At 44.6% G+C, this 18,849-nt stretch overlaps 1 protein-coding gene across 4 annotated transcripts in view; it reads left to right on the top strand.

Annotated features, from left to right (window-relative positions):
• COL26A1 (collagen type XXVI alpha 1 chain) overlaps positions 1 to 18,849 on the top strand; it is a 132,969-nt gene that overhangs the window by 25,418 nt on the left and 88,702 nt on the right. For 3 of the 4 annotated variants that reach the window (XM_061605419.1, XM_061605420.1, XM_061605417.1), the window contains exon 3: positions 7,040 to 7,143. In XM_061605419.1, coding sequence (XP_061461403.1) covers positions 7,040 to 7,143 — 104 coding nt within the window. The remainder of the gene's footprint in view (positions 1 to 7,039; positions 7,144 to 18,849) is intronic. The other variant, XM_061605418.1, reaches the window with a different exon arrangement.

Below are 18,849 nucleotides of genomic sequence, written 5' to 3' on the forward strand. Positions count from 1 at the left end.
TACGGTCAGAAAGAGGAATCCACCTAGTGATAAGGAGATTAAGAGTCCTGCAGATGGATGAGGCCAATGGCCTATCTAGTCCAGCACCCTGTCCTCACAGCGGCCAACCCGATGCCTCTGAGAAGCCTCCATGAAGGGCTTGGGCACTGCAGACCTTCCCCAAATCCAGGCCCCAGCTGGTCTTCAGAGGCATACAGTTTTTGACAGAGGAGGTAGGACATAGCAGTCCTTGCCAGTAGCATGAATTTGTGTCATCTTTTCAAGGCGTCCCAAGTTGATGGCCCTCACCGCATCTTGTGGGAGTGAGTTCCACCGTTTAAACTGCTCTGTGTGAAGAAGTCCTTTCGTTTGTCTGCCCTGAATCTTCCAACATTCTGCTTCGTTGGAGCTCTAGTATCATGAGAAAGAGAGGAGATTTTTCCACACTAGGCATAATGTTACACATTTCTATCATGTTCCCCCTTGTTGTTGTTATGCGCCTTCAAGTCGGTTACGACTTCTGGTGACCCTATGAATCAGTGACCTCCAAGAGCATCTGTCATGAACCACCCTGTTCAGAGCTTGTAAGTTCAGGTCGGTGGCTTCCTTGATGGAATCAATCAATCGCTTGTTTGGCCTTCCTCTTTTTCTACTCCCTTCTGTTTTTTCCAGCATTATTGTCTTTTCTAGTGAATCCTGTCTTCTCATTATGTGTCCAAAGTAGAATAACCTCAGTTTCATCATTTTAGCTTCTAGTGAGAGTTCTGGTTTAATTTGTTGTTGTTGTTATATGCCTTCTAGTCAATTACGACTTATGGCAACTCTATGAATCAGTGACCTCCAAGAGCATCTGCTATAAACCACCCTGTTTAGATCTTGTAAGTTCAGGTCTGTGGCTTCCTTGATGGAATCAATCCATCTCTTGTTTGGCCTTCCTCTTTTTCTACTCCTGTTTTTCCCAGCATAATTTGTTCTAACACCCAATTATTTGTCTTTTTCACAGTCCATGGTATGCACAAAGCTCTCCTCCAACACCACATTTCAAATGAGTTGGTTTCCCCCCCCCTTACTCACATTGTTTTTCATTGTGAATACCAATTCCATAAATACCAACCCTTGGCAAGGCCAGCACCCCATGTGTGTTTGGAGGGCCTGCTGAAGTGGGTCCTGGTTTTTCCCGTGCTGTGTCAATACAGCAACAATAGAAGAGTCTTGTGGGCCCTTAGAGACTAAGGCTGCAATCCAATATGCACTTACCTGGGAGTAAGTCCACTGAACCCAACGGAGCTTACTTCTGAGTAGACATGTAGTGGATTGCAGCCTAAGGCCCCATCTGCACTTTCCATTTAAAACAGTATCATACGACTTTAAAGAGGTATGGCTTCCCCCAAAGAATTCTGGGTTTGTGAAGGGTGCTGAGAGTTGCTCGGAGACCCCTCTTCCCTTCACAGAGCTACAACTCTGAGGCCCTTCTCCAGGTCCACCCTCTGAGGGAGGCTCGGAGGGTGGTGACAAGGGAGAGGGCTTTTCAGTTGTGGCTCCCCATTTGTGGAATATGCTCCCCAGAGATGTCCACCTGGCACCTTTACTGACATCTTTTTGACACTAGGTAAAGATGTACCTTTCTCCCCAGGCATTTGATAGACTAAGATGATGTTGTCTGTTATTAGTATGCTGCCGAAGCTTCCTTTGGCTGCATGGGGGTGTTGCTGTTTTATTGTTTTGTTTTCATAGCAGGATATATTTGTTTTTGTTTTTAACATTGCTGTAAGTTACTTGGAGGCCTTCGGATATCAAGGGATTAATACATCTAATTATTAATAATAACAACAACTCCCAGAGTAGTTCAACAGTCAATCCCTTTTTCCAGGGAACTTGGGGGATTTATTTATTTATTTATTATTTGATTTCTATCCCGCCCTTCTTCCCAGCAGGAGCCCAGGGCGGCATTGTAGCTTTGTACGTGCCCCCTCCAAGAAATGCTAATGTTTACGCATTATATAAATGGTTAAAGCGTTTGGCAGTGACACAAGATGACTCGGAAGATGATGGGCCCTCCTTTGTTGTCTAGGGTTGGACTAGATGACCTTTGAGGTCTGTTCCAGCTCTATTCTTCATCTGAAACATGTGGGGCTTTTTTAGTTCAGAAACAAAAGGGAAAGGGGAAAAGGAAGGGAGCAGTTATAAACTCTGTTTTACCCAATTGAACTGTTTAGCAGTCAGTCCATAGGACTGACAGAAGGAAGTACTCCTTCAGGCAACAGATAATTATCTTTGGGAATGTTACTGCCGCAGGATGTGGCGGTGACTGCCTTAGATGGCTTTGAAAAGAGCAGACAAATCTTTGTCTCTGGATCAACTTCCTGGTTTTGCCGTGTGCCAAGATAGTGGTTGAGGATAGTCCACAGCTGATGTTATGCTAAGCCTGCTTAAGAACACAAGAACAACAGAAAAGCCCACTGGATCAGGCCAGTGGCCCACCTCTTCTCACATCCTCTTTTCACAGTGGCCGACCAGGTGCCCACAAGCAGGACCCGAGCGCAAGAGCACTCTCCCCTCCTGTGGTTTCCAGCAACTGGTTTTCAGAAGCAAGCTGCCTCTGATTATGGCGGCAGATCACAGCCATCATGGCTTGGAGCCACTGATAGCCTTATTCTCCATGAATTGGTCTAATCCTCTTTAAAGCTATCCATATTCCTGGCTATCACTGCCTCTTCTGGGTGTGAATTCCATAATTCAACTATGCACTGTGCGAAAAATTCCTTTCTTGTGTCTGTCCTGAATCTTCCAACATTCAGCTTCATTGGATGTCCACGAGTTCTAGCGTTACGAGAGAGGGAGAAAAACTTTTCTCTATCCATTTTCTCCATGCCATGCATAATTGTATACACTCCTGCCATGTCTCCTCTTACTCACCTCTTCTCTAAACTAAAAAGCCCCAAATGCTGCCACCTTTCCTCATAGGGGAGTCGCTCCGTCCCCTTGATCGTTTTGGTTGCCCTTTTCTGAACCTTTTCCAACTCTACAATATCCTTTTAGAGGTAAGGCGACCAGAACAGTACACATTTTTCACAATAGGTGCAGGCTTATGTATCAGATTATGATTTTTTTGGGGGGGTAGGGAGTGTCTTTTCTCCTTGCCCTTTAACATGTCATAGACAAAAATGGCAACTCACTCACGAGTGTAACACACTCGGTCTCATACCAGATCACTTTATGACTGATCACTAATCAGAATGCATGAAGAGCCTGCTGGATCAGAATAAAAGCCTGTCTCAGAGGTGGGGATCCTTTATCAACTTGAGGGCCACATTCCCTTCTGGGCAACCTTCTGAAGGCCACATGCTAGTGGTGGGTGGGACTAGAGACAAACAAGCACATAGAAGAACAAGCCTTGCTGAAGCAGAGCCAGCATGGCTTCTGCAAGGGAAAGTCCTGTCTCAGTAACCTATTAGAATTCTTTGAGAGTGTCAACAAGCATATAGATAGAGGTGATCCAGTGGACATAGTGTACTTAGACTTTCAAAAAGCATTTGACAAGGTACCTCACCAAAGGCTTCTGAGGAAGCTTAGCAGTCATGGAATAAGAGGAGAGGTCCTCTTGTGGATAAGAAATTGGTTAAGAAGCAGAAAGCAGAGAGTAGGAATAAACGGACAGTTCTCCCAATGGAGGGCTGTAGAAAGTGGAGTCCCTCAAGCATCGGTATTGGGACCTGTACTTTTCTACTTGTTCATTAATGACCTAGAATTAGGAGTGAGCAGTGAAGTGGCCAAGTTTGCTGATGACACTAAATTGTTCAGGGTTGTTGAAACAAAAAGGGATTGCGAAGAGCTCCAAAAAGACCTCTCCAAACTGAGTGAATGGGCAGAAAAATGGCAAATGCAATTCAATATAAACAAGTGTAAAATGATGCATATTGGAGCAAAAAATCTTAATTTCACATATACGCTCATGGGGTCTGAACTGGCGGTGACCGACCAGGAGAGAGACCTCGGGGTTGTAGTGGACAACACGATGAAAATGTCGACCCAGTGTGCGGCAGCTGTGAAAAAGGCAAATTCCATGCTAGCGATAATTAGGAAAGGTATTGAAAATAAAACAGCCGATATCATAATGCCATTGTATAAATCTATGGTGCGGCCGCATTTGGAATACTGTGTACAGTTCTGGTCGCCTCATCTCAAAAAGGATATTATAGAGTTGGAAAAGGTTCAGAAGAGGGCAACCAGAATGATCAAGGGGATGGAGCGACTCCCTTACGAGGAAAGGTTGCAGCATTTGGGGCTTTTTAGTTTAGAGAAAAGGCGGGTCAGAGGAGACATGATAGAAGTGTATAAAATTATGCATGGCATTGAGAAAGTGGATAGAGAAAAGTTCTTCTCCCTCTCTCATAATACTAGAACTCGTGGACATTCAAAGAAGCTGAATGTTGGAAGATTCAGGACAGACAAAAGGAAGTACTTCTTTACTCAGCACATAGTTAAACTATGGAATTTGCTCCCACAAGATGCAGTAATGGCCACCAGCTTGGACGGCTTTAAAAGAAGTTTAGACAAATTCATGGAGGACAGGGCTATCAATGGCTACTAGCCATGATGGCTGTGCTGTGCCACCCTAGTCAGAGGCAGCATGCTTCTGAAAACCAGTTGCCGGAAGCCTCAGGAGGGGAGAGTGTTCTTGCACTCGGGTCCTGCTTGCGGGCTTCCCCCAGGCACCTGGTTGGCCACTGTGAGAACAGGATGCTGGACTAGATGGGCCACTGGCCTGATCCAGCAGGCTCTTCTGATGTTCTTATGTTCTTATGCATGGGACAACAAATGCAAATTTTACATTTTTACAGTCAGGTAGTTTCTACACATACCTCTGTGTCCTTCATCCACTCAAGCAAGAGGCATTATCTGAGTTGAGGGACACATTCGTCACACAAAAACACTTACAGTGCAAAGCAGGGCTTTGTGGGGATGTGGAGGGTTCCCAGGCCCAGATAAAGCAGACTGGAGGGCTGCATTTGGCTCTCAGGCATGAGGGCCTCCACTCTTAGCCTTTCTAGTCCAGTATCCTGTTACCTACAGTGACCAACCAGATGCCTCTTCCTGGAAAGGCCACAAGCAGGACATAGAAACAGTGCCTTCTCCCACTGTTCTTCCCCAGCATACTGCCTCTGATCCTGGAGGTAGCATATTACCATCATACAGACTAGCAGTCATTGATAGCATTATCCTCCATGTCTAATTCCCTTTTAATTCACCCAGGTTGGTGGCAGGGATGAAAAGATATGTTAATTTCAGTTTTCTCTGTTTCTCATTTTTCCAGTCTTAAATTCAGTTCTCCACATTTCCACAGCAATTTGTGATTTTTCTTTTTTTAAAAAATTCTCATGAAAATTCTCCAGCATTCTTGTGTGCATTTTTTCCTACATTTGTGGGCAGTTTTGATGAATGTACATATTTTTGCAAGCAATTTCTCATAATATAATGCATTATTGCATGTTATGTGCATTTTTGTAAACATTGGTTGGTTGGCAAACTGCATTGCAAAATTCAGGTAAGTGCGAATTTTGAAGGATGGCTGTGTTTTGATTCTCATATTGTTTCAGAAAGTGCAAATTTGATAGACTCGGTTAACTGAATCAGATTTCTTACGCATCCCTAGTTGGTGGCCATCACCACCAGCTGTGGAAGTGAATTTCTTTTCACAGAATCATGAGTTAGAAGGGATTTCAAAGGTCATCTAGTCCAACCTATAAATGGACTTGAAAGTGCCCAAAAGACTGTAACCTTTCTGGTTGACGTGATCCGGAAGAAAGAGGAGGATTAAGGCCAGATTCTTTCATTGTAGTGTGCATGCGGGTTTGATCCCAACTTGCAAGGTAGCTGTTGTGCTCAAATTGCTTGTTTGCAAAAACCTCTGAATGATGAAGGGCAAATGTTTTAAACACACAGGAAGGAGACATTTCCTGTGTTGTCCATTTGAGTCCCAGGCGGCTCTTTTCCCTTGGCCTCCTACAACCTGTATCTCTACAACTCCCCGCCCTCCACCTCTTTTCTTGATCTGCTTCCAGTCTTGAAAGTGTCCATGTTTCTGAAAAATAACGCCAAATGTGGAATTGGTTTATTGATGTTAACCTGTGCATGTTAGATATTTCTTAAAACAAGCCAACAAACAACAACCCCCCAAGCCTCCAAATTCAAACACTCCAGTTGTGATTGCTTACCAGGGACTGTTCCAATTTCTAAGTGCCTGGTAAATCCCTGCCCTTTGTCTTTGACTTATGAGAATGCCTTGTTAAAACTTTTGTTAGTGTGAGTCAGTGTGATCAGGAGTGACAGGCGACCTTTTTGCCCTTGAGGGCCACATGTGACAGGCAGGAGCCACGTGCCAGTGGGCGTGGGGAGAGCCAACAGTGGGTGGGACCTGGGCTGTTGGTGGGTGGGGTCACTGTCTCACATTTGTACATACACATACAGGAACACATTTACACCTATCCAAATGTGCACACACATATGCATGGGTACCTGTTTGGCCACTATGAAAACAGGATGCTTGACTGAATGGGTCATGGGACTTTTGAAGCAGGCTCTTATGTGCCTAAATCTCAAAGCTGCAAGACTCAGAGCTCCCTCTTACCCACTTAACTGGGAATAAGTGCCATTGAATTTTGATGGGACTTACTTCTGAGTAGACACTGAGCTGTGCTGTTGATCTTGCATAACAGCATAGTTGAGGTTGTTCATGACGGCCTTTTCCGCTGTGGCTCCCCACCAGCGAGACCTGCCTGGCACCTTCTTTGATGTCTTTTCGGCGCCAGGCAAAGATTTATCTTTTGCCCCAGGCCGTTGATCGACTGGGATGATGTTGGTTTTGTTGCTAGGCTGCTGCCCAAACTTCCTGTGGCTGTTATGGGGGTTGTTTATATTTATTTATATTTATGTTTTGTAAGCCACTTGTTAACCAAAGGTCTCCAACAACAAAAGCAATTTATACCAGTGCAGCTTTTGAAGTTTAATTGGTTGGCAAGTTTGGGGTTGTGCAGCCTGTGTGATGTCTTGTTTGTGTTAGTTACAGGACCCTCATCAGGCCCATGTACAAGATCTCCTATAGAACGGTGACCGCCCTTGAATGGCGATGCTGTCCTGGTTTCACGGGAAGGAACTGCGAGGAAGGTAAGTTCACTGGGACCCTGCTAAGGATGGTCCGGATGTGGGTCAGAGTGTGCCAAGGATTTTTCTGAGTTTGCATTACCTTCCATTACATTTTAAGTTGGAAACGCAGGACTGTGTCGCTATGTTGTTCGTCGGTGTTATACTTTTAAACTTGGGTTGTTACTATGTTTGGACAATTTGTATGCCGCTTATATTTATTTATTTATTTGTATGTAATGTTTTACTGATTTTCCAGATCAAATTTACAATGTAACAAAAGTTTGTGTTGTTTCTTCTAAGAGGGTAATACACACATTGTAGTTAATTGAGAACATGCGTCTTTTACACAAATGTCAACGTTAATACAACTAAATGCAAGTCCCTCAAACAAACCCCCCTCCCCAACCAGGTGGCATTACTTAAGGAATAAGGGGATGTGGGGGGAAAGGGGGGGAGGGGAAACAGAAAGGGGGAAACAAAGGGGTAAAACAATGGTGGATGAAACAGGTGAGCATACTGCTTATATTTAAAGCCCCAAGTGATCTCGGTGCCTAGGAGTGCCTTTGATCAGCATCGTCTAGTATGCCAACTATGGCCAGATCTGGATCAGGATAACTTAGCCAGTGTAGTCCATGCATAGGTAACATCAAGGCTGGATTATTGTATTGTGCTGTATGTGGAAGCTCAGCTGGTGCAAAATGGCCAACAGCGTGAGACACCTCAGCTAAAACATCTGCACTTTCTGCCTGTATGTGACTGGGCCAGGTTCAAGGATCTTGAACAAAGCCCTGAACAACTTGAGTTCAGGATACTTTAAGGACTGCTTGAGCCCAGATTGATCACTGAGATGATCTGGAGGAGTGCTGCAAGTTGTCCCTGTCTTACAGAGGCCTAACTGACCTCAACCAGATGTTGGGTATTTAATGTTGCTGGTCCCATGCTATGGAACACTCTTCTGGCAGAGATGCGGCACGCATCCTTGCTTTTGACTTTCAGGCGTCTCGGGAAGACTTTTTTTTATGTCGGCAGGCATAAATGTCTCTTTAGTAGGCTCTCGTTTGAGTGATGGTTTTGTATTGCTTTTAAATGTTTTTAAGTTGATGGAGTTCTGCAGATGGTGGTATATAAATACTTTTATAAATAAATCTCTAAGCAGTTTACAGCACGCGACAAAACTTCTTAAATGACTTTTTAAAAACAAGCCAGAAACTTTCTCCATCCTACAGGTACAACTAACAGCTGAATAGAGCAGGGATTCCCAAACTATGGTCCGTGAGCCACCAGCGATCCGTCAGCTTCATTCAGATGGTCTGTGGCATCTGTGGATTTGTGGTTGGAGACAGTACATCCATCGCAGTAAAGATTAATATTGATTTTTAATTGTAATGTAATTGCGTCTTTTATTACATTGCATTTTGTTGTATTGCAGTGTGAATTCCATGGAATACAATAAAATATTGTAAGAAGTAAAAGACAATAAAAAGACAATTAAAAATCATGCAGCATCTATTCACAGCACGTTACTATTGCTACCAGAGGCAGAAAGATCATTAAGTAGTCTACCAAGACCCTCAGCAGTTTTCAAGTGGTCTTGCGGGGGGGGGGGGAGAGGTTTGGGAACCTTTGAAACAGAGCATCCTCTTTAGCATCAAAATAAACATTACTTATAAAAGTCAGCTACAAAAATACAAGGAAAATTCCACATTGCAAAACCTAGTAAACTGCTAAACAAAATATCCTCTACACATTGGGAAAGAAAAGATTTCAAATGAAAATAAACTAAAAAGTATGAATTCCACATTTTTAAATAACACAATTGGCAGCTGGAGAAAAGAAAAACCAACTCACTCTTCCCAACCGCCATATGTCAAATCAATCCTAAAATTAAACAAACCAATCCAATTAAATTCCTGGGCCCTTACACAGCAATAACCATAAACTTAATCTAACTACAGCTAAAAATGCTTTCTGTTCCGTTTCACTCACGCATAGCCTTACATGATGAACGTATTTGCATCAATCAAACGCATAAACACTCTGCAACCATTGCCATAATCCAATTTCACATCCATCAACAACCCGCTTGCATATCTGCACCATGAGACCCATACAAACCTGAGCCACATTCACACCAGACATTGATTCTGCTATTATTCCACATTAAACTGTCATGGCTTCCCCCAAAGAATCCTGGGAAGTGTAGTTTGTGAAGGGTGTTGAGCTTTGTTAAGGGACCCTTATTCCCCTCACAGAACTACAATTCCCAGAGGGGTTTAACAGTCAGTCCCTCTTCCCAGAGAACTCTGGGAATTGGAGCTCCGTGAGGGGAAGAGCGGTCTCCTCACAGCTCTCAGCACTCAGGATGCTAAGAGGTTCAGGTTTGCGGAGAAAAGGAACCAATTTGCCGTCACTGGCTGGTGGGCACCTCCTTCACACAGATGGCTACAGATTGTTTAGATCTGAGGAATTTTAACTCTTAACCAGACAATGAAGGGCTCTAGCTTGTGAGGCCCTCTTCCTGGCACTTCACTCCACTCTGCTGTGTCGTAATTCTGGGCTTGAAATCTTCACTTTAGATTTTATCTTTTTGAGGGAAATGGTCTGTCATCTTTTCAGGATGTCATATGATGTGCGCCATGCCTCTGTTTACACGGGACATTTTTGAGACCCTTTGGGCTCACTGGGAAGCACCGTTGGGATCCTTGCAGAACAACTGCAGAAGTCTTTTTAGCTCTGACCCTTGGATGATAAGGGAGTCAAAGGTGTACTAAAGAACGATAAGGAGATTGCAGAGAAGCTAAATGAATTCTTTGCATCTGTCTTCACAGTGGAAGATATAGGGCAGATCCCTGAACCTGAACTAACATTTGCAGGAAGGGATTCTGAGGAACTGAGACAAATAGTGGTAATGAGAGAGGAAGTTCTAAGCTTAATGGACAATATAAAAACTGACAAATCACCGGGCCCGGATGGCATCCACCCGAGAGTTCTCAAAGAACTCAAAGGTGAAATTGCTGATCTACTAACTAAAATATGTAACTTGTCCCTCAGGTCCTCCTCCGTGCCTGAGGACTGGAAAGTGGCAAATGTAACGCCAATCTTCAAAAAGGGATCCAGAGGCGATCCCGGAAATTACAGGCCAGTTAGCTTAACTTCTGTCCCTGGAAAACTGGTAGAAAGTATGATTAAAGCTAGATTAACTAAGCACATAGAAGAACAAGCCTTGCTGAAGCAGAGCCAGCATGGCTTCTGCAAAGGAAAGTCCTGTCTCAGTAACCTATTAGAATTCTTTGAGAGTGTCAACAAGCATATAGATAGAGGTGATCCAGTGGACATAGTGTACTTAGACTTTCAAAAAGCATTTGACAAGGTACCTCACCAAAGGCTTCTGAGGAAGCTTAGCAGTCATGGAATAAGAGGAGAGGTCCTCTTGTGGATAAGAAATTGGTTAAGAAGCAGAAAGCAGAGAGTAGGAATAAACGGACAGTTCTCCCAATGGAGGGCTGTAGAAAGTGGAGTCCCTCAAGGATCGGTATTGGGACCTGTACTTTTCAACTTGTTCATCAATGACCTAGAATTAGGAGTGAGCAGTGAAGTGGCCAAGTTTGCTGATGACACTAAATTGTTCAGGGTTGTTAAAACAAAAAGGGATTGCGAAGAGCTCCAAAAAGACCTCTCCAAACTGAGTGAATGGGCAGAAAAATGGCAAATGCAATTCAATATAAACAAGTGTAAAATTATGCATATTGGAGCAAAAAATCTGAATTTCACATATACGCTCATGGGGTCTGAACTGGCGGTGACCGACCAGGAGAGAGACCTCGGGGTTGTAGTGGACAGCACGATGAAAATGTCGACCCAGTGTGCAGCAGCTGTGAAAAAGGCAAATTCCATGCTAGCGATAATTAGGAAAGGTATTGAAAATAAAACAGCCGATATCATAATGCCGTTGTATAAATCTATGGTGCGGCCGCATTTGGAATACTGTGTACAGTTCTGGTCGCCTCATCTCAAAAAGGATATTATAGAGTTGGAAAAGGTTCAGAAGAGGGCAACCAGAATGATCAAGGGGATGGAGCGACTCCCTTACGAGGAAAGGTTGCCGCATTTTGGGCTTTTTAGTTTAGAGAAAAGGCGGGTCAGAGGAGGCATGATAGAAGTGTATAAAATTATGCATGGCATTGAGAAAGTGGATAGAGAAAAGTTCTTCTCCCTCTCTCATAATACTAGAACTCGTGGACATTCAAAGAAGCTGAATGTTGGAAGATTCAGGACAGACAAAAGGAAGTACTTCTTTACTCAGCGCATAGTTAAACTATGGAATTTGCTCCCGCAAGATGCAGTAATGGCCACCAGCTTGGACGGCTTTAAAAGAAGATTAGACAAATTCATGGGGGACAGGGCTATCAATGGCTACTAGCCATGATGGCTGTGCTCTGCCACCCTAGTCAGAGGCAGCATGCTTCTGAAAACTAGTTGCCGGAAGCCTCAGGAGGGGAGAGTGTCCTTGCACTCGGGTCCTGCTTGTGGGCTTCCCCCAGGCACCTGGTTGGCCACTGTGAGAACAGGATGCTGGACTAGATGGGCCACTGGCCTGATCCAGCAGGCTCCTTATGTTCTTATGTTCTTAATGTGGCATAGTGGTTGGACTACGACCTGGGAGACCAGGGTTCGAATCCCCACACAGCCATGAAGCTCACTGGGTGACCTTAGGCCTGTCACTGCCTCTCGGCCTCAGAGGGAGGCAGTGGTAAACCCCCTCTGAATACCACTTACCATGAAAGCCCTATTCATAGGGTCGCCATAAGTCAGAACTGACTTGAAGGCAGTCCATGTCATTTTCATAGGAGATAAGCTGACAATAAGGAGGTGCACAGGAGGGAAGGAATTGTTTCTAAGGTGCTTTCAGCCATTACTCAGACATATAAGGGTGTACTACTAGCATTTTGTTCATAGGGTTTTCATGGTAAGAGATATTCAGAGGTGGAAGTAGAAAAATAGGAAGGCCAAACAAGAGATGGATTGATTCCATAAAGGAAGCCACAGATCTGAACAGGGTGGTTCACGACAGATGCTCTTGGAGGTTGCTGATTCATAGGGTCGCCATAAGTCGTAGTCAGCTTGAAGGCACATATTAGCAACAGCTATTAGCATAGCAAGTGAGAGGAAAGAACCAGAGCCACTCTATCGGCTCTGCTGAGAACCCAGCAAGAGGTTGGAGCAACTCCCTTATGATGAAAAGTCGCAGCGTTTGGGACTCTTTTGAGAAAAGGTGAGGAAGAGTTGGCAGGACAGATGGGCTTTCAAGGAGTGGCATAGTGGTTAGAGTGTTGGACTATGACCTGGGAGACCCGGGTTCGAATCCCCACACAGCCATGAAGCTCACTGGGTGACCTTGGGCCAGTCACTGCCTCTCCGCCTCAGAGGGAGGCAATGGTAAATCCCCTCTGAATACCGCTTACCATGAAAACCCGCTCATAAGTTGGGATCAACTTGAAGGCAGTCCATTTCTATTTTGTTCTTAGTGAATTTGCATCAGAGCCGGTCGCTAGGAATGGAATGCCAGTTTCGGCCTTTCAGTTTCTCAGTTTTCCCATCTTAAATTCAGTTCTCCACATATCTGCAGCAATTTGCGAGTTTCCTTTTTTAAAAAAATCAAAGTGATTGGGTTGGTGAGGACTCGGGAGAGGGCCTTCTCTGCGGCGGCCCCCCCGATTTGGAACTCCCTCCCAATAGATCTTCGACATGCCCCTTCCTTATATATATTTCGCCGAGGCCTGAAGACTTGGCTTTTCCATCAGGCCTTTATGAACTTGAGATTTCTAAGATGAACTAGCTTCAGAATTGTACTACTGACAACTTTACTAAATATTGTAATTTTGCATTGTGCTGTACTGGTTATATTGTTTTTATTGTATCATATTTTACCATGTATTTTATCGTGCTTTATTGTACGCCGCCTAGAGTGGCCATTGGCCCGATAGGCGGCCTATAAATTAAAGTTTATTATTATTATTATTATTTAAAAAATCCTCATGAAAATTCTTCAGCGGTTCAGTGTGAATTTCTCTTAATGAATGAAACCGTGGAATGCAGCTGTGACTCACTTTCCCATTTTTGCAAGCAGTTTCTCCCATTCTAATGCATTTTTGTTATTGTCACCAATGTAGTCATTTTTCTGCACACTTTGCCTTAATATATGCATTTTAAAATAAATACTCTTGGGTTCGAGGACTGCATCACAAAATTTGGATAAGTCGAATTTCAAAGGACCACTGGATTTCAGTCCTCATATTGTGTCAGAAAGGGCAGATTTGATAGATTCAGCTTCAAATGCAAACAGGATTGAGTTTTTCCTCTACATCCCTGCTGGTCAGCAAACAAGGTGGCAGAAGTGTCCATTTGGTGTGGGAAATCTCATGCCTAGGGGACGGATGTGGCCCTTCAGGCCTCTTTGTATGGCCCTCAGAACTCTCTTCAGGCCACACCCCTTAAAGGCCCTGGTCCACAGCTTTCTTGACTGTTTTTGTGCCTGGTTGGAAAATAGAGAGGGATGTGCGTGATGGAGAAATTATACATACAATAAGCAAAAAACATTGTTTTCTAAAGCTATACAGGTTTATAATATTTTAATAAGTTTAGTAGCCAGCCAGAATCCTTTTCTCTTTAGAGCTGCCTTTTTCTCTCTGCGCTGGTCTGTTTGGCACAGCCTCAAACTCTAATAGATAAGATAACATAGAACACTGTGCTGAACATCTCGGTATCTCTAAGACGTAGAAAGAATTGCAGTAGCTAAAATGCTTACCTCATTAGCTGGAGTGCTAAGCTCAGTGTGAAAATGTACTTTCATGTGAAGTACTGAATGTTGCCAAATTCACCAGAACATAAAGCAGAAAGTACAGTGCCTATGCAATAGCGGTGCAAATGTGTGTGTAATACTGTAATGCCTATGTCATACTGCTGTGTAACCTCCTGATTGGTAGATGCTAAGGTCTTTGTCCTGAAATGAATAAAAACCCCAGGCAACCAGTGCCATGTTGCAGTTCTCCACTCACTCAGAGGGAGACTGGCCAAGCATACACTTGTCATCTAATAAAGGCCTACCTTTTTTGTTGCAAGCCTATGTTCTTCAGTTTTACTCAAGGACCCCTAGTCCAACAAACTACAAAATTCCCCGTCATGTGTGTGTTTAGAAACTATCCTACTGTAATTGCTGTAAACTGCCCAGAGAGCTTCGGCTATGGGGTGGTATATAAATGTAATAAATAAATAAATAAATAAATAATACTGTGCAAAGGCAAACTTTACAGTCCTTGCCCTGCCCACTTTTGCCTCTAGCCCCGCCCATTGCTGGTATGCGGCCCCTGGAATGTTGCCTTAGAAGGGAATGTGGCCCTTGGCCTGAAAAAAAGTTTTCCCAACCTCTGCTGTAGGTTGATTGAATTTTCTTTTATTTTGCTGGAGTTGCTTGTTGCTTTTTGGTTACTCATCTGTTGCCTTCAGGGTGGGGCAGGCTATACGTTGAAGATATATCTAAAGGATATGGGTCACATACTACTGATGAGGGTATAAAATGGGGGCAAGGAAGGCTTTGTGGTTATTGGGATTCATCCTGCAGTGGGTCTTGAACTGGTGACCTGACGGATATGAGGCAGAGATTCAGCTGGTGACATTGCCCCAATGCTAAACTCACAGCCTTGGAATATTCATTTTCCCAACTTGTTGGGGTGTATTTAGGGATGTGTGAGAAATTTGATTCTGTCTGCATTTCAAGCTGAATCTATCAAATCCACGCTTTCAGAAACAGTATGGGAACCAAAACATGGCCATCCTTCGGAATTTGCACTTAACCGATTTTTGCAGTTCTCCAACCAACCACGGTTTTAAAAAAAATGCATATATTAGGGGAAAGTGTGTACAGTAGGGCCCTGCTTATATGGCGGGTTAGGGACCAGGCCCCCGCCGTAAAGCAGAAATCACCGTAAAGCGGAACCCATTGACTATAATGGGTCACGTCGCGCGAAAATGCCGCAAAGGTGCAAAATTGGCTTTAAAACGGGGGATTTCCCCGAATTGAAAGCCACCGCATCAGCGGAACGCCAGAAAACGGAACACCGTAAAGCGGGACCCTACTGTATAAAACATGAAGGTATTAGTAAAAATAACATACAAAAATGCATTGTGTTGTGAATTTTGAAGGATGGCTGTGTTTTGGTTTGCATATTTTGGAAAGTGGTAAGTTCGCCTTCAAATGCAAACTGAATCCAATTTCTCCCTGTTTGAGTCTGGCTACTTGAGTCCCTGTTTTAAGACCTCTAGTGCCTTATGGTTTTGGCCTTACATTTATTTATTTATTATTTATTGCATTTATATACCGCCCCATAGCCGAAGCTCTCTGGGCGGTTTACAACAATTTAAAACATTAAAAACAAATATGCAAATTTTAAAAACACATTTTTAAAAAGCAATTTAAAAATTACATCTTTTGTGGTGCAAGGAAGTTCCAGGTCAACGCCTTGTGATGGAACGTGCGAGGGACACCAACATTTGCAGTGAGTGTTAAGTTAATTCCCAAGCTGGTAAAGCAATGCAGACTTGTTGCATCAGCTTTGGAGAGACTTTATTCAAACAATTCAGCTGGATAATAAGCCTTATTTTGTCCCTCTCCCCCTTCTGTTTTTGGAACAAGGGGGAATTTTAAGTTTCAACAGGAAATGAGCCACCCAGCCTGCTGAATCCTGATACAAAGACCATGTGGACGGGGGCAGCACAGAGGTGATGTAGGCTAGTTATTGCAATCATGCATCAATTTGATTGATTTTGGTCCAAGATAATGCTGACACCTCAAGTTAGTCTGTTTCCCTCCTGCCCTACGCTTCCAGGTTCAAAGCCCAAGGACCGCTCTCTTGAGAGGCAAAAATGTCCCCCGCGCCCTTTGGCACCAATTTGATGGCAGCCATCAAACGATTACTTTCCTTTACTTTTTGCTCCTCGGAGTCAACTCTCCCTTCTCCCCTCTTTATGTGGGAGGATTCAGGGCAGACGAAAGAAAGGACTTCACACAGCGAATAGGGAAACGATGGGATTGGCTCCCACAGGAGGCAGCGACAGCCACCAACTTAGATGGCTTTAAAAGAGGAATAGACAAGTTCATGATCAGGCTATCAGTGGCTACTAGCCAGGATGGCTATGCTCTGCCCCCATGTGCAGAGGCTGTATGCTTCCAAATACCAGTTGCTGGAAACCACAGGAGAGGAGAGCGTTCTGGTGCTCAGGTCCTGTTTGCAGGTTTTCCATGGGCAACTGGTTGGCCACTGTGAGAACAGGATGCTGGACTAGATGGGCCACTGGCCAGATCCAGCAGGTTCTTACGTTAAAATGACTCGTTCAGCCCGACTACTGTGGGAGGGGCAGTTTGAATGCTGTGATTCCTTGGCAGTTTAGAAACAATCTTCCTGTGACTTGCACCCTGCACTTTTTTTTTGTATCAAAAAAAGTGTGGCTCTAGTCCTTATGGTTGTGTGACGATTGATCAGAACATAAAAACACACGGGAAGCTTCCTTAGACCAAGTCACACTTCTGGTCCATCTAACTCTGTATTGTCCTTGACTGGCAATGGCTATTCAGGATTTCAGCCCTAACCTCCAGATGCTGGAGACTGAACCTGGGACCTTCTGCATGCAACCCAGAGTCTCTACCCACTGAGCGATGGACTTTCCAGTAACATAATAGTGGCTTCATTTCCCCCCCAAGTTCACACAGTTTTGGGCTGCATTCAAAGACCAGTTTATTTGGTTTTTGTGATGTTTCCTTACTGGATAATTTCCCCATTTTTTAATCTTTCACACGACATAAAAGCCACTTCTAGAAGTCTAGCAAAAAAAATCAGTGGAAGTTTAGCACTCATTTTTTGTGTTAATTGCTTCCACAAAAAAATCACTTTGCAACCCCATAGATCCAGAAAAACACAGGAGTAAAATAACAAAATTTGTGACGGTATACCGCCATTTCCCCCCGCCATTTTCATGGGGGAGCAGAAGTGCACAGTTGCGGAAAGGGTGGAGGAGTAGCAACATGACCAATGGTGTTCACTGTTGTGTCACACCACACCACACAGGCAACACACAGGTGGCTGGTGGCTCCATGCCAGTGGGGCAGTGGAATCCGCTCCAGGTTTTAGTCTGAACTTTCAAGCTAAGACTAAAACCCGGAGCGGATTCCACTGCCCCACTGGCACGGACCACCAGCCGCTATAAAGACACCAGGTATTGCAGTGTGAAAGGAACGTTAGAAATCAGGACAGAAGCCACTACCATGACAATCACTAAAACTAACACAATGAACCCCATGTCTGAATGCAGCCTGCATCATCTGTGTCCTGCCCAAACACCCTCAAGTCAGTCACGAACAAAGAGCTGTGCTTTTCTTTAATAGGTTTATTGAGAGATTTCAGTTCAGAGCGCTTCGTGAATCAGCTTACAGGTCACACAGAGTTCAGCATCATCACTAGGCTTGTCTCGACATGACTATATTGCATTAAGAAGTTGTCGCAGCAACTAGTCTCACCCCCTCACCCGGCTTAAGTAAGGTTGGGCGAGCACCCTACTTACATGAACTGAGGGTCAGTGCTGGGAGCGCACGCGCATCTGAGACCTCCGCCTCAGGGAAGCTGTTGGCGTGTGTTCTTGCTGGCGCTGGTGCCTCTGTGAGCGAGGTGAGGGTGGCTGTTCTGCCTCAGCAGAACCTTCCTCATCAGAGGGAGGCGCAACGCACTGGGGAGGCGGCAGAGCAGGTGTGGGTAGAGGAGGCACTTCAGGTGGGATGGCAACACCCTGACTGGGTGGGGCCTCCTTGTGGGTAACCGGAGCTTCAGGGGCGGAACTGTCACTGCCCAGAGCGAGAGAGTTCTCATAGCTCGGTGCGCCCAACGGCTCGACATGGGAAGCGTCAGTCCATTCAAAGTCCTCCTCCTCCGCCACCATCTCGCTGCTCCACCCCTGTTCTGCCGGGCCCATGACAATCTGTGAATCAAGCTCCCTCACCCATACACAGCACCCATCTTGACCACTATTGCTTTATGTGCGTATTTCCTTCATTGCCCTTGAACTCCCCCCCCCCCAGTGAACAAGCAATTCTTCACATTATTTATTTTGGAATCTTCTGGTATGGATTTCTGCCCACGTCCCTATTTTAATCAAGATTCGGTGGTGTTTTTAATTCCTTGCCTGCTAAATATTCCCAGTGTAACATAGCTTTCTTATCGCACAGGAATCTGATTAGCGTTCTCTCTTCATTCACTCACTTGGAAAGGGGAGCTTTCAGGGGGGGGGGTTGCATCCAAGAGATCAAGGTCCACAGCTTAGTTTCCTTCGCTGATTCAGGCTGCAGTGCAAATGGCGTCTTAACCTCATGGCCAGATTCAACCAGAAAGGGAGGAGAGATGTGGAGGGAAGGTCATTTCTGTTTGCTTAAGACATGGACGGGGAAGCGTTTTCAGCCCAAAGGCTGCGCCCCTTCATGGGCAAACTGCAGGGACCGCATGTTAGGGGTGAGTGGGGCCAGAGGCCAAAGGGGGTGGAAGAATGGGTGTGATGTTTACCTTTGTACACCAGGCTATATTCCACCCATGTCAGAAGTTTCTCCATGTCCACCTAGGCATAGTCTTCACCATCCAGGAAGGAAGAGGCATCATGACAGTTCAAGGATACGTTTTAGCCAGCCACAAA

Source organism: Rhineura floridana, chromosome 21, assembly GCF_030035675.1.
Source record: "Rhineura floridana isolate rRhiFlo1 chromosome 21, rRhiFlo1.hap2, whole genome shotgun sequence".
Classification (NCBI taxonomy): domain Eukaryota; kingdom Metazoa; phylum Chordata; class Lepidosauria; order Squamata; family Rhineuridae; genus Rhineura; species Rhineura floridana.